We start from the raw sequence: 15,772 nt of genomic DNA on the forward strand, positions 1-15,772 counted from the left end.
AAATAAAATAAAATTTCAACAAACAAAAAAGATGAGAAAAATGATTAATGGCCTCTTATTTTTATTGAATTTATTAAAAAAAATATCATTAAATAATAAATATGTTTTTATGGATGTAAAAATATATAAATTAAATTTATGATATTAAAAATATAATATAAAATAGATTTTATATATTATTTAGAAATTTTCTTTATTTATTTTTTTTAAAGGCACAATATATCTATTTTTAAATCAAAGAAATATGCATAATAAAAATTAATAAGTTTAAAAATATTATTAATTTATTTTTATTAATAATTATGAATTAATCTTTATATTTCTTTATATTTTAATTGATTTATTTGCAATTAATTATTTTTATATTTAAATATGCATTTTAAAAAATATATTTTTTTCATGCAATATATATTATATTACAATTTATTTTATTATTAATTTAAATATAAAAGAAAAATATATTTTGATCATAATATATAATCATTTATTGCATTTTATTTTAATTTTTTATATTTAACATAATTTTATATCTTCTTAAATTTGATTTGTAAAATATTTTTATATTAAGTTATTATTTTTTTAATCCTTTTTTTATTAAAATCCAAAATACATACATTATAAAAATATAATTTTCTTAATAATAAGTTAATATAATAAAAACAAAAAATAAAAGAAATTAAAACATTCTAAATAAAAATACAAAGTAAAAACGGAAAAAAAAAAAAATATTATAAATTAAAAAAAATGTTTATCTTATATTTAATAATATTTTTTTTTCTCATAAGTATATTTTTTTTAAAAAAAACTTAAAAGCATCAAATTTATTTTTTTATAAATAAATAAAATTAATATTTTTTATGAAATTTCATTTCATTTCATTCTTTTTTTTTTTTTTAATTATAATTCTAGTAAATAAAGTGACATTATGTCAAAATTAATTAATAAACATATATATGGTTTTATTGAAAAAAAATACCTTTATTAATTTTTCACTCCTTTGTTTTGATTAGTTTTTTATAGAATACATACAGAATAATTTAAAAAAAAAATATGACTAGATAATATTTTAAAAAGTGAAAAATAATTTTTTAGAAAGATATAAATATCAAAATTTATTTTTTATTACAAAATATTTGATTGTATTATTTAATATAAATGGATATAATAAATTAAAATCATAAAAAAATATAAAAAAATAAAAATAGCTAATATAAAAAAAACATAAAATACTAAAATCTTTAATTTTTTTTACTTATTTTGTTTTTTTAGTATTTTTATATATTTAAAATAGAAATCATACTTAATCCTCTTAATTATTAGCATCAATTTCTTACTTTGCTTATTCTTCAGTAGCTTGCTTAGCTTATTCTTCCGCAGCTAGTTTAGCTTGTTCTTCTGCAACAAGCCTAGCTTGTTCTTCTGCAGCAAGCCTAGCTTCTTCTTATGCTTATCTTTCTACTTCTTCAGCAGCAATTCTAGCTTCTTCTGCAGCTATTCTAGCTTCTTCTGCAGCTATTCTAGCTTCTTCTTCTTCTTTTTTTCTTTATTCTTCTCTTTCTTCAAGAACTCTAATTTTTTCTTTTTAGAAATCTTCATTTACAAGTTCATCATTAATTTTAAGAAAATAATCAAATTTAATAAAAAATTCCATTTTTGGATCTGCATCAGCTAAAGTGTCATTACAAGGATTTCCATTGAAGCTAAAAGAAAGTAGAGATTTTAGCTTCGGAATTTTGAGAATTTATTTAAAATCTTCAATAAGATTTTCTGCCAAATTAAGATGATAAAGAGATGTTAAAGATGGAATTAAAAAGTTAATTTTTTTGATTGAATTTTTTCTTAAGGATAATTAATTTAACATAGGTAAATTTTCTAAATCTTTAAAGTTTTCTATTTCGTTTTCTTCGGCTATTAACTCTTTTAAATTTTACATATCTTTTATTCCTTTTAAACTCTTTAGTTTATTTTATGATATATTTAAATATTCTAAAGAATTGATTCCTCCGAAATTATCATCTATTTCCACTATTTCATTTTCTTAAATTTCTAATCTTCGAATTTTACTCAGTTTCAAGTGTTCTAATTTTTAAATTTTATTTCCTTGTAAACTCAAAAATTATAAATAAGGCAATATTTCTTCATCAGATTCAGGATTAAAAATCTTCAAATCTCTTATTTAATTTCTTTATAGATTTAATTATATTACATATTTTAATTCTACTATTGTACCTATGTTTTATATTTAGTTTCCTGATAAATCTATATATCTTAAATGTGTATAACTGCTTATTAATGGAAATATACGCTCTATTTCTTTTTCAGCCAAATTTAATTTAACATAAGCATATGATCCGTTATTTGCTGTTTTTTATATGTTAGATAGATTTTCTCTTATGTCTTGAGCAAATTTATTCTCTTATTCTTTTAAAATTATAATGTTTGGGTCTTCTTCTGGTCTCTCTTCCACTTATTCTTCCTGGTTTTCTCCGTTCTCATCATTTTCATTATTCATATTATCATCGTTATCAGCCATCTCTTTTTTATTTATCTTTATATTATTTTAATTTCTAATAATCTTATTTTTATTTATTTTATTTTTAAATATTAAAAAATGTTACAAAATTAAATAATGAGTATATTATAATTTTTTATTGTTTTTTGATTTTTTAATATAAAAAAGTATGAAACATATAATTTTATTTTTAAATATTTATGATTCTTAATTATTTTTTTATGTAATTTTAGTTTTCTTTATTAATTATTGAAATCTAATTTTAAAAATTTTTTAGTTTAAACCTAAATAATGAAAAAAAAGCAAATAATATTTCAAATTTAATATAAATATTACTTTAATTAAATTAAATTAAATTAAAAGGATAAATTTCTATTCAAAGAAATATATTATTATTCAAATTTCAAAAAATAATATTATATTTTTTCTATAACTACAATATTAAAATAAATCAAAAAAATCTAAACAAATCAAAACAAAAAAATAAACAAAAACAAAACAAAAACAAAAAAATAAACAAAAACAAAAACATAAAAAAAAAAAAATCAAAAATTAAATAAAAAGTAACAATATACAATTTAAATCCTAAAAATTTGTAAATATCTTCATAAGTTATACCTATTCTTAAAAGATAATAATAAAGTTATATGATCGGTTAATTAATAGATAATATGAACAAGTAATATTAAAAAAATAGTTACAGCCTCCAAATTCGTAAAAAGAAAGCTCATGTTAAAGTAAGATTAAATATAAACAAAACCTGTTAAAAAAAAAAATCATAATCATTTTAATATTCTTTTGATAATATAAAAAAACAAAATGAAGATTATAATAAAATTAATTAATTAAATAAAACTTTATATCATAAATATTAGACTAATAATAATAATACAAACTAAAAGAATTATAAATATTATTAAAATAATAATTAAAATTAAAAATAAGAACACAAAATAAATACAAATTTTTTTAATAATTCTATACATAACTTTAATTAAAATCAAAATAGCAGAATAATAATAAATAAAGTATTATATAATTTAAATATAAAAATTAATTTTTTTAAATTATTTATTAATTAAATTATTAATATGTACACAATATTATAAAAGGAAGCACATAATCATTTAAAATAAGTAATCTTTAAATAATAGATAGAAATGAACTGTTTTTTAAATTAAAGATTAGTAATATTATAAATTAATACAATAATTTAAAATAAAATTAAACTTTTAATTTAAATAGAATTCTGATACTACAGAAGATTTAAATAATAATAATAATGGAATTTAAAAAAAACACGAGTAAATTTCAAAATAAAAAATGCGAGATTTATCAACAAGTATAGACACAACAAAAATATTTGAAGATGATTAAATATTTTAGAATAAAGAATCTATTTTATAAAAAATTCATTTATTAAATTTTAATTCGAGATAAAATAAGTTTAGTATTACCCATCCAACTTAAAAAAAAAAATACTTATAATCTATTCCAGAAAAATGCAAAATAAATAGAAGCTTTTAAGTTATTAATAGAAAATATGATTTAAGTATTATTAGTGAACATGAAATAAATGAAGATTATTTATTTGAAACTGTTGTTTAAAAATGTCCTAAATAAAACTAAATAATCCCTTTATTTAAGTAGATTTTTATTTTTTATTTTATAACTTATATATTTGTTATAGGAGTGTATAAAAATAATCAAAGAATTAACAAAACAAAATAAATTGATTAATTTAATAAATAATTTTTTTAAAATAAATTAGATAATTTTAGTCTCTTGCTTCTTTTTTAAATTAAAAAGAAAAAAAATATGTGATATAACTAATTAGCTTTTTATAGTTTTTCATTTAATATTATATAAAATAAAGATATTAAAAAATTTTTGGTTAATGTTCATAAAAAAATATAGCTCAATATATATAAATATAAAAATACTTTATGTTTTACTAATTTCTATATAAAAGTATTATATATAAATGTAAATATATTATGTTAGTTTATATTTTATATATATATAGAAATTTTTGTGTTTTATAATTTTTTAATAATATGTTTTTTAAGCTTATTTATTATTAAGTAAAATTTATATTTAAAACTATTCTAAAATAAGATTTGTTTATTTATATAATATAATTTAATAAATAATAATTATATTAAAAATATAAAAAAAAATATGTCTGAAGTATCCTAATTATTAAAATAAATAGCAAAAGAGATGGGAAAAAATGAAGAAATGGTATAGAATTTTATAGAATCGTAATCAAAATAAATAAATTAAAAAAAAAATATTTTAAATAAAAAAGTCTAGAAAATGATTGGTATGATACACTAGAATCTTTAAAAAAATTATAATTATAAGATTATTTAAATCGAAAAATTCCTTAAAGATTAGCTGAAATAATAATAGATAGAGTAAATAAAAGAAAAAATTAATAATAAGTATAAATATGCTAATAGATAAATTAAAATAAATAAAATGAAAATAAAATAAATACTTAATAATAATAATAATAATAATAATAATAATAATAATAATAATAATAATAATAATAATAATAATAATAAATATAACTGGAAAATTCTTTTTAGTAACAAGATATAATAATTTAATAATCAAAATAATTATTATAAGAAATAAAATAAATAACTATTACAAACGAAAAATTTATATAAAAATTAAATATTTTAAATAGAATTTTATCTAATGTTCTTTTTAATCCTGAAAATCCCACATTTAAAAAGATCAAAAAATCATCTAATGTTTATAATGAAAACATTTTGCCAATTGTTTCTATGACTGAGATTTTAAAATTAGCGCATTTTTAAGAGTGTTAAGAATTTATTTTTTTAGCTGATAATGATGTTAATATAAATCTTTTGACTTTATTAGTAGAATAAGTGAATTTAAGTATTTAAGAAAGTTCTATTTCAAATTTCAACCCTTATTAATCATATTCATGGGGAACTTCAGGCATTAGCAATAATAAAATTGCAGAAAAGGAAGGTTTTGTATGCTTTTATGATGAATTATAAAAACTTTAAAGAAAGAGAGACGTAAAATAAAGATACTGTTTAAAATTATTCTTATATTTTTATTATTTAGGAGTTGATGAATGTACCTATTAAAGACAGAAAATTAAAAGTTTATATTTTAAACTAATTTAGTTAGAAGAGTAATTATATATATATATATTTTTTAAATAAATTAATAATATAAGTATATACTAATAAAAATCATTTATTAATAAAAATAAGAAACGTAAAATATTGTTAATGAAGATTATGAAGAAACTTAAGATAAATCAAACTTATTGAAAGATTAATTAAAGAAATTTATATAAGTAATTTTTTTTTTATTATTAAATAATTTATAAAATTAGTAGAATTTAGAAAACTAATAGTTTTCATCAAAAAGTAAATAAGAATATGATAAATTACTAAACACTCCATTATATACATAAACAACTATAAGAATAAAATTTCCAAACAACATTATTTTAGAAGCTTTATTTTGTCCGAAAGAAACAATAAAAGATGTTATTGATATTGTTGCAAAAGTAAAATATTATTTTAAATATTTTTTTAAACTATAATTTAAACAATAATAAAAGCACCTTGAAAATCCAAACATACCTTTTTATTTATTCACAACTCCTCCAAGAACTATTATGGATAAAAGATATTATGAAAAAACACTTGATGATCAAGGATGTTTACCTGGAGCAAATTTTTATTTTGGAATAGATGATTAATAATTACTAAGCTAATATTGTTTATTAAGAAAAGACTTAATTTAAAAATTAAAATAATGAATTAAAACAAAATTAAAAATATATAATTAAATATTATATTATTTAATATACAAAATATATATAATTCGAAATTTCATTGATATATAAATATATATATACTATTAATTTTATAAAAGCTCAAATTCATTATCCATTAATTAAATCGTGTCTATACTTCGAAGGAATTTTCCAAAAAGTATTGCTATTTAAAGAAAGCATCATTTAATTTAAAGTAGGGATACTAGAGTTATATTCTTCGTAAATTTTGCTTCCACTTTCTGTTCTTCTAGGAGAAAATACTTCTTGTCTACTACCTAAATCACTTGATTTTTCTTAAATAGTAGATAAAGTAGGCATGCCAAAGTAATTATTTTTCATTCTTCCATCTTCTCCTCTGCTTTTCATATTAATAAACCATGTATGCTTAATTAGCTAAGTACTATCAGGCCTTTTCAAAGGGTCTTTTTCAAGCATACTCTTAAGAATTTCAATACAGGAACACGAGCATTTAATAGCAGCATCCTTAGTATCAAAATCGATTTCACAGATTTCATTTAACAAAAGAAGTTAATCTGGGTTAGCAGCGTTAAATGGCATTTTTCCAAATATTAATATATAAAATACAACTCCTAATGAAAATATATCAACTTTAGAATCATATGATTTTGTTTTAAATATCTCAGGTGCAATAAAACCAGCTGTTCCACATTTTTTAAAAGGCTGTTTTTATTTGTCATTGTAATATTCAGCAGTAAAAAAATTACTTATACATATCTCTTTTAAATTCTGGGCATTCTTGAAATATAAATTATCTAATTTTAAATCTCGGTGAAATATTCCTTTTTAATGCATATAGTTTAGACCAGATAATATAGAATCTTTTTTTTTTATATTTAAATTTAAATTATAAATATACATATTATTTCAGAAACAGATTTTTCATCAGCAAAAATACTATCTCCAAGTTTGCTTTTAAGACTTTTTCCTAATAAAATATCCATTATAATAAACATATTATTTCCTTCTTCATAAATTTCATATAATTTACATAAAGAATTATGGTTTAATACTCTCAAAATAGAAATTTCATTTAAAAGCATTTATTTATTTTAGTCACTAACAATATATTTATCTATAATTCTTACACAGTATTAATTAGAATCACTATATCTTTATAAAAAAAAATATTTTTAGATAATAAAAATTATTATTACCTATAACATTTATAATAAAAATTAGAATCGGGCATATGAGAATAACATTTAGTTTTAGTTAAAACTTTATATTTTTTACTAAACTTTTATAAAATACAATATCTTTTCATTTTATCATACCAATTATTAAAATAGTCTAAATTATCGACAAATAATTCAGTTTTATGCTCTGCGAAAGAAATTCTCATTCCATATTTGTAATTTGTATAAGAGTTTTCTGAATATTTAATTTTCTTTAGAAAACATGAATTTATTTGTAAATATTCTGCCAATTATTATTACTCATTTTCATGTTAAATTTCTTATAAAATTTCACCTTTTTATATTAAATTTTATATTTCTATTTTGATTAATTTGTCAGAATATAATTCAAAATGATAAGCAGTCCATTTTTTGGTTTTTTATGATTTTAAATATAACTTCCCCATTAAAATTATGTGCTAATCTGATTACTAACCTTCGAAATCATACTTTTACCAAAAAGATGAAGGATTTTTAAATTCGTCATAAAAAAATGAATCTTCAATAGATTTTAGAGAGTTATCATTTGAGGTTTGATTTTTCATAAAAAAAAACAAATATATATTCAAATTAAATTATCAAGATTAAATATTGATTTTTTCTTGTAATTCTTCAATAGTATTATTTTATTTTTTAATTTATAGGAACAAACTAATTTATATATAATAAATAGATTATTATGCTTTTAAAATATAATTATAATTATAATTTTTATTTTGATTATTAATATTATTGTAATTAATGTTATTATTATAATTATTTTTATAATATTATATTTATTATTATTATTATTATAATTATTATTATTATTATATTTTTATTATTATTATTATTATTATTATTATTATTATTATTATTATTATTATTTTTTTTTTATCATTATTATTTTTATATTCTTGAATATTATTAGATTTTATTATTATTGTAATTATATTTATTATTAAAAATATTAACTATTATTAATTATATATAATTTTTATTTATATTTTTATCTCTTTTTTATTTAGAAAAATTTTTATTTATATTTATTTTTAAGTAAATAAAAAATATTTTTAAGTTTATTTATATAATTGAAAATATTATAATATATAAAAAATTATATATTATATAAAATTATTTTAATATAAAAAATAAATAATATATAAATAATATATATATATATATTTTTGAATGTAAATTTTTATATTATTACCATTTTTTAATTATAAAAAAATTAATTAGTTATTTTATATATCTAAAACTATAATTAAAAAATATCAAGAATTATATATTATAATATATTATATATAAATATAAATATAAATATAAATATAAATATAAATATTTTTTTTCTTAGTTAATCTTTGATTTATATTGTTTTTTTATATAATTTTTTTCTAAATTATTTTAATTGGTTATCATTAATCTTTTTTTAAATTTTATTTTTTCAATTATTTATTTTATCTTTTGTATATTTTACTTTTAATATACGAATATATATTTTTTTTAAGTTATTTTTTATATTTTTTTGTTATTTGTATCTCTCTTATATTAGTGTTCGTATAATTTAATATTTCTTTTAGAAATTAATTCTTTTAGTTTTTTTATATTTTTATCTCCATACTATTATAGTTTTTTTAAAATTAGACCAATATTTATAATTAGAGAAGATACATTTTTTTTTTGTATTATATTATTAAATATTATTTTTTATATTTTTATAAAACTGTTAAATTAATTTAATTAATATTTTATTTATAAGTTTAAATTACAATATTATTTAATCATTTTTTATTTATTATCATAATTTCTATTATTTATTTTATTTATTATATATTTATTATAATTTTTTTTTTTAAATTTAAAAATGTTATTTATTTTTATTTATTAATATAATATATTTTAATAATTTTATTAATTATTATTATTATATTTATTTATTATTATTTATTCTTAATTATTTTTTATTATTTTTTCTAATTATTTCACATTTTATTTAGAATATTACAATAAAAATTTTTATTTTTTTAAATAGCAAAAAAATATTAAAAATATTATTAAAGACTTATATATATTGTTTACTATTGTTATTATATGTATTTTTTATATATTATTAACTATATGTTTAGCCATTTTCTGTTTTTATATTATTTTGTTAAGAATATTATTAACAATTTACATTTATTTTTATGCTTTTAATTATTAATTTTATTTATGTTAATCATTTTTATAAGTAAGTTATATATTATATTTATTTCTTTATATAAATATTATTATTATTTATATTTTGTGTTTATATTTTCTCTACTTAAAAATTTTTAGTATTTCTTTTTCCATAAGATTCATTATTTATTTAGAAGAAGTGATAATTATCCTTAACTTATTATATTTTTTAATCGTTATAAATATTTAAATAATTTAAAAATACTTTTTATTTCATATATTTAGTATTTCTAGTCTATATAGTTAATTTTTTTTTTGAACGCCTTATTTTTTTATTTTATAATAATAATTTTTTGAAATTCTTCTTTTTTTACAATTATTATTTAACATTATCCATCTTTTAATTATTAAAGTTTCTATACCGAAATTTGTTTTTAAATATTTGATGCGTTGTTTTACTTTTTAATTTCAATTTTTTTTTTTTCCAAATTATTTTAAATATAGAATTATAATTTTTTTTAATTAAAAATAGCAAAGGTTATGAACTTTTTATTTTTTTATAAATATCAAATAAATTTAATTTAATTTTATTTATATTATTAAAAAAGTTTATTGGTTTTTTTTTTTTCAAAATAACTTTATCTAAAATATTTATTTTGTTTACTATAAAAGCCTATTTTTCTAAATTTAAAAAGAATATATATTTTTTTTTTTTTAATAAATATGATTTTATTTTTAATTATTAAATATAAACGTAATAATATTAAATATTTTTAAATTTTAATTTTAAATTATATAAACTTTTTTAAAACTATTTTAATTAATTTTTTGCTTTAAATATCAATTTTTTTATTTTTTTCTAATACATATTTATATTAGACTTTATTATTTTTTTTAACAATTTAAATTAATTTTTATTTTAATACTATTAATTATAAAAAGATATTTTTTTTTTATAAATATTATATATTAAAAATGAGTGCATTATCATTTATAATTATTTCATACATAATTTTTAGCTATTATTAAAGATAACAAATTAATTTTAAATATTTATTACAACTTAATGAATATATAATCAAAAAAAATTGTTTTATTTTAAAAGTTCTCAATATTATTATCATCAATAAAATAGAAAATTCATTTATTTTTTAAATACTTTAATATAAATATTTTTTAATTAATTCATTTATGATTAAATTTTTTGAATTTCTCATAATTTTGTTAAATCTTATACAAAAGATAAATTATGATATATATTTCTATTATTAATTATTTGGTTAAATTTATTGTCCATTTTTTTAGTTTTCATAAAAGCTATTTCCATTTATTGTATTTTTATTCAATCTTCTTTTAGTATTTTGATTATATCAATTAAATATAAAATCAAACAAACTTAGTTATTAATTACTATTTTATAATTATTTTTGATTTTTGTTTATTTTGGTTTATTAATTATCATAATCAATTAAATAATTAAAAATTTATTAAAATTATTATTTATTTATTTTAATTTTCAACTTAAGATACTTTATTTATAAATCTTATATACATAAATAATAACCTTTAAAATATTTATTTTTAATATCAATAATATAAAAATAATAAATGCTAAAAAAGTAAAATTTATGATAATAAAAGAATTAGAATGTTTAAAATTTTTTGAGCGATAAAAAAATGGAATAAATTCAAAGATTTTTATTTGTAAAAAATATATGTAATTTAAAAATATTTTATTTATTATAAATTATAAATATATTTTATTTTAAGTTTCTAATTTTTAAAATAAAAATATTAATAATATATTTTATATTAATTCAAAAAAAAAAAAAACAAAAAAAATTTATAAAAAAAAAATGGGTTAATGCAAACTATTAAATAAATCATATCAAGAAATATCAGATATTCATGATGTTCCAAATTTAGATTTTAATAGAAACTCAACATATAAAAAACTAGAATAAATTTCAAATTAAATAACAACTGGTATAAAGCTGATTTTTTTTTAAAAAAAGGAAAATTTTATAACATTTAATAAAAAATGAAATTAAAATAAAACAAATAATTTTAATAAATTTTTTTATTAAAAATATAGAAAGAGGAATTTCAAATATTTACAATGTTTTAATTTCGCGTATAGTTGCAGTTGGTTAGTTACATTTAATTGAAACTTTAAGATTAATAAACGATTAAGAATAAAAGAATAAATTTATTGAACATTTGAATTGTATTGATTATGAAACAGTTGATTCAGTAAATAAAAATATAATAAAAAATAATTTTTAATCCTTTTTAAAAAATATCCTATAAAATAGCTTTATCATTTTTTTTAAAATAAAGATGAAATTTTGGACGAGATTAGTTATGCTTAAAATATTGAAAAAATAGAAAATATAAAAAAGGAATAATACATTTAGTATTTTTAATAAGGATTATAAATGATAAAAAATAAAGAAGGTATTTAATATAATAAAAAATTATATTTACATCTAACATTATTAAATAATTTAAAGTTGCTTTAGTTATTTTAGCAGGAGGAAACAATATAAGATTTGATTAAAAGGTATAAAAGTCAACTTGTAATATTGGTTTACCTTCAAAATTAAGTGTATTTGAAATTATTGGAAAAAAATTGCAAGTATTATAAAATTTAGTATATTAAAATATTTCAACAAGCATTACAAAATGTTCTTTTTAAATAATGATAATGATAAATACTGAAAATTACTTCGAAATAAAAAAAGTTTGGAAAAACAATGACTTTTTTGGATTTGACGAAAAAGATGTTTTATTTATGACTTAATCAATGCTACCTATTATTGATATATAAGGAAAAATAATTATGAGAACAAGTATGTAATGTTATGAGTAACCTGAAGGTCCAGGAGACATAATAAAAACTATATTTTCAAACAAAGTTATTGAGAAATTGTATATATATATTTTTATTAACATTAAATTTAAATATATAATATTTATTTGCACAATTATATTATTTCGTATTTATTTTATTAAAATTAGATTAATTAAAAATTATAAATATCTTCATATTATTGGAGTTGAAAACCTTTTAGTAAAACCTTTAGATCCTTTGTTTTTGGGATATGCTAATGAAAATAAAAATGATATAAATTCGAAATGTGTTAAACTATAAGACCTTACTAATGAATTTTTCAAGCTTATTAATATAAATGGTAGATTATGTATTTTCGATTTAAATGATTTGGATAGATTACCACAAAATTAATATTAAATAATTGAAAATTCTCCTTGTTTTATGCATGATACTTTAATAAAAATAAAATTTATTCATGATATGCAAAGATAACCTTAACTAAGATTCTAATTTGCATAAAAGTAACTTTATTTCCATTTTTTTAAAATATAATAAAACAATTAAAAAAAAGATATAGAATTATGAAAAGAATATTTTCAGCAGAAAAATAATTTTCAGAAAACGAAATTAATTATAAAAATATTACTAATTCAAATCACAATAATGTCGATTGCAAAAATAATAATACTGTACTTGTCTTCGAATAATAGCTAGGTGATTTGTTTGATCTTACTGAAAGTACTTAATTACTTTAAGTATGTGAATAAGAAGAATTTGCACCTATTATATATAAAACAGGTTAATATTCTGCTGAAGATGCGGTGAGAAAAAATTCTTAATTACATAAAAAATGGTTATAATTAGATTAATCTAATCCTTAAAATATAGTTGAAATAAATCCTTATTTAAGCTATTGTGGAGAAGGTTTAGAAAATTACACCATTAAATATAAAAACCAAATTAATTAACAATTTCCTTTATATATATGTGAAGCTAATGATAATTCTTAGCTTAGTATGAAAAATAACAGTAACAATAGTAATTTAGTACAAAATGGGAATCTTCAATATTATTAAAATAAATATAATAAATCAAGTGGTCAAAATAAATTTTAAACTTCTTTTGGTAGTTAAAATTAATAGAATTAATAATAATTAAAATAACAAAATAATTGATATTAAAAAAAAATGATAAGTATTACATATATATATATTAAATTAATTATAAGCATATATATTTTAAATATTATTATATAAATTATAAAATAAAAATGATTAATAAAAATTATATATTATTTCTGTTTGTTTATTCATTTATATATATTGTGTTTACATTTTAATTTTTTTATTATTTTTATAACAACTAAACCCAAAATACCTACAATAAAAGTACAGAATTTTGATAAGTGTATAAAGGCTAATTATAAAAAATTGTTTTAGTGATTTTTTTTACATTTTTAAAAAAATAAATAAAAAAAAATTAAATCTATTCTTAATTTTTTATTTTAATAAATTAATATATAATAATTTGAATTACTTTTTAGTTTAGTATAAAATTATTAAATTTTTTTAATTTTAATTTTATATTAAAATTAAAATTTCGATTTAAATTTAAAATTTTTATCATAATTATAGTTTTTAATGCTTATTTTTAAACTTATTATAACATAACATTAAAAATCAAGAGTTCATTTTTTATTAAAAATAAATTTTTATTAATTATTATTTAAAAATTTAATTTTAGAAATATTTTTTTAATATTTGAAATAGTTTTTTTTCATTTTATTAATTTTAGTTTAAATACTAATTATTAAAATACCAATAATTTTTGAAATTTTATTTTTTAATTTATGTTTCTTCTTTTAGCTAAAAATTTATAGAGGAAATGCTACAGATAATAAAATAAATGTAGTATACTTATTAAGATATTTAAATTATAAATAAAAAAATAGAATAATATTTTGTAATATATCTATTATAAATATTTTTAAAAATTAAAATGTTTATTAAATATGATTATATTTTTTTATACTTTTGATTTTAAAATTATGATAAATTATAATTTATATTTTTTGCAATCTATTTTTAATCAATAATTTTTTTATTTCTTTCAAATAAAATTAAAAATAATAATCAAAACCAAAAATTTAAAACTTTTAGATATTCAATTAATTTAAATAGTAGTATATTAATTTTAAAGAAAAAATATTAAAAAAAAATATAAAAAATATTATTATAATATAACAATTTTTTATTATTATTTCATAAAATTAAAATTTATATAATTATTTTAAATTTTTACATATTTTTTTATATATCATATTATAAATTATTATAAAATAGAATAATAATATTCTATATTAAATTTCTATATATAAAAAGTAAATTAGTAATAAAAATAATAATATTATTAAATCTTAAATAAAATTATAATATCAACAGGATAATAAATATAGCTTATTTATTAATTTAATAATAAAAAATATTAAGTTAGATGTATATAAAAAAGTGTAATTAAAAGCATAAATATGTGTAGAATAAATTAATAATTTAATTATAAATAAATATATTTAAAAAGCAAGTGTATTTATAATAACAAAAAAATATATAGCAAAACACAAAAATAAAAAGAATTACATCAAAATAAATATTATATATATATAAATATTAAATTAAAGATATATTAAATATATTTTATCAAATAAATAATATTTTTATTAAAAAAAATTAAAAATTATAATATTAATATTAATTTAGTAAATGTAGTAAATATAATTAATAAAATTTTTAAGAAGCAATGTAAACAGAAACAAATTATTATAATAATTAAAATAGTAATTTAAATAAATCATGTTATAATATTATTAATAAATAATAAATAAATTTTGTATTATTTTAAATTATATTATAAAATTAGTAAAACTCTTTGAAAAATTATTTTAAAATTTAAAAATAAAAATATGTTTAGTAAAAATATGAGACTAAAAAGTAAAACTTTAAAAAAAACAACAATATAAAATAAAATATAAAAACATAAAAATAAAATAAAAAAAAAATAGAAATGTTAAAAAAAAAAATATAAATATAAATATATATATATTTAAACAAAATAAACAAATAATTGTAAAAATAAAAATATATTAAAAAGAAAAAAAAATTGAATAAAATAATTAAATACTAAATATAAATAAAAATAATATAAAATATTTAAATAAAATATAATGAAAAATTATATATATATAAAAAAAA

At 14.5% G+C, this 15,772-nt stretch overlaps 4 protein-coding genes across 4 annotated transcripts, besides 24 other annotated features; 2 read left to right on the forward strand and 2 right to left on the reverse strand. All coding sequences in view use genetic code 6, as the record gives it.

The window, feature by feature from the left end:
* Positions 1-1,184: 1,184 nt before the first annotated feature.
* Positions 1,185-1,233: a microsatellite.
* Positions 1,234-1,294: 61 nt separating this feature from the next.
* On the reverse strand, positions 1,295-2,533 carry IMG5_098090 (leucine rich repeat protein; the record flags this gene model as incomplete). The annotated part of the gene is made up of 1 exon (XM_004035421.1): positions 1,295-2,533. The coding sequence occupies one exon, from the start codon at positions 2,531-2,533 to the stop codon at positions 1,295-1,297; it is 1,239 nt and encodes a 412-aa protein (XP_004035469.1).
* Positions 1,338-1,443: a microsatellite.
* Positions 1,391-1,529: a microsatellite.
* Positions 1,415-1,532: a microsatellite.
* A 6-nt stretch (positions 2,534-2,539) lies between the features above and the next one.
* Positions 2,540-2,600: a microsatellite.
* Positions 2,601-2,964: 364 nt separating this feature from the next.
* Positions 2,965-3,064: a microsatellite.
* Positions 2,976-3,064: a microsatellite.
* Positions 2,985-3,064: a microsatellite.
* Positions 3,065-4,693: 1,629 nt separating this feature from the next.
* On the forward strand, positions 4,694-6,332 carry IMG5_098100 (hypothetical protein; the record flags this gene model as incomplete). The annotated part of the gene is made up of 6 exons (XM_004035422.1): positions 4,694-4,776; positions 5,214-5,574; positions 5,624-5,693; positions 5,776-5,861; positions 5,901-6,077; positions 6,132-6,332. The coding sequence occupies 6 exons, from the start codon at positions 4,694-4,696 to the stop codon at positions 6,330-6,332; spliced, it is 978 nt and encodes a 325-aa protein (XP_004035470.1).
* Positions 4,978-5,091: a microsatellite.
* Positions 4,987-5,088: a microsatellite.
* Positions 5,017-5,085: a microsatellite.
* Positions 6,317-6,363: a microsatellite.
* Positions 6,364-6,455: 92 nt separating this feature from the next.
* IMG5_098110 (protein kinase domain protein) lies at positions 6,456-8,091 on the reverse strand (the record flags this gene model as incomplete). Its single annotated transcript, XM_004035423.1, has 4 exons — positions 6,456-7,189; positions 7,228-7,481; positions 7,526-7,790; positions 7,842-8,091. The coding sequence occupies 4 exons, from the start codon at positions 8,089-8,091 to the stop codon at positions 6,456-6,458; spliced, it is 1,503 nt and encodes a 500-aa protein (XP_004035471.1).
* A 150-nt stretch (positions 8,092-8,241) lies between these two features.
* Positions 8,242-8,489: a microsatellite.
* A 130-nt stretch (positions 8,490-8,619) lies between these two features.
* Positions 8,620-8,707: a microsatellite.
* A 123-nt stretch (positions 8,708-8,830) lies between these two features.
* Positions 8,831-8,870: a microsatellite.
* Positions 8,871-9,021: 151 nt separating this feature from the next.
* Positions 9,022-9,062: a microsatellite.
* A 333-nt stretch (positions 9,063-9,395) lies between these two features.
* Positions 9,396-9,500: a microsatellite.
* A 2,044-nt stretch (positions 9,501-11,544) lies between these two features.
* IMG5_098120 (hypothetical protein) lies at positions 11,545-13,109 on the forward strand (the record flags this gene model as incomplete). The annotated part of the gene is made up of 6 exons (XM_004035424.1): positions 11,545-11,674; positions 11,784-11,941; positions 12,004-12,145; positions 12,202-12,619; positions 12,710-12,891; positions 13,096-13,109. The coding sequence occupies 6 exons, from the start codon at positions 11,545-11,547 to the stop codon at positions 13,107-13,109; spliced, it is 1,044 nt and encodes a 347-aa protein (XP_004035472.1).
* A 991-nt stretch (positions 13,110-14,100) lies between these two features.
* Positions 14,101-14,144: a microsatellite.
* A 112-nt stretch (positions 14,145-14,256) lies between these two features.
* Positions 14,257-14,300: a microsatellite.
* A 417-nt stretch (positions 14,301-14,717) lies between these two features.
* Positions 14,718-14,751: a microsatellite.
* A 924-nt stretch (positions 14,752-15,675) lies between these two features.
* Positions 15,676-15,761: a microsatellite.
* Positions 15,684-15,745: a microsatellite.
* Positions 15,685-15,759: a microsatellite.
* Positions 15,705-15,772: part of a microsatellite that runs on past the window's edge.

Source organism: Ichthyophthirius multifiliis (assembly GCF_000220395.1).
Source record: "Ichthyophthirius multifiliis unplaced genomic scaffold scaff_1120509250839, whole genome shotgun sequence".
Classification (NCBI taxonomy): domain Eukaryota; phylum Ciliophora; class Oligohymenophorea; order Hymenostomatida; genus Ichthyophthirius; species Ichthyophthirius multifiliis.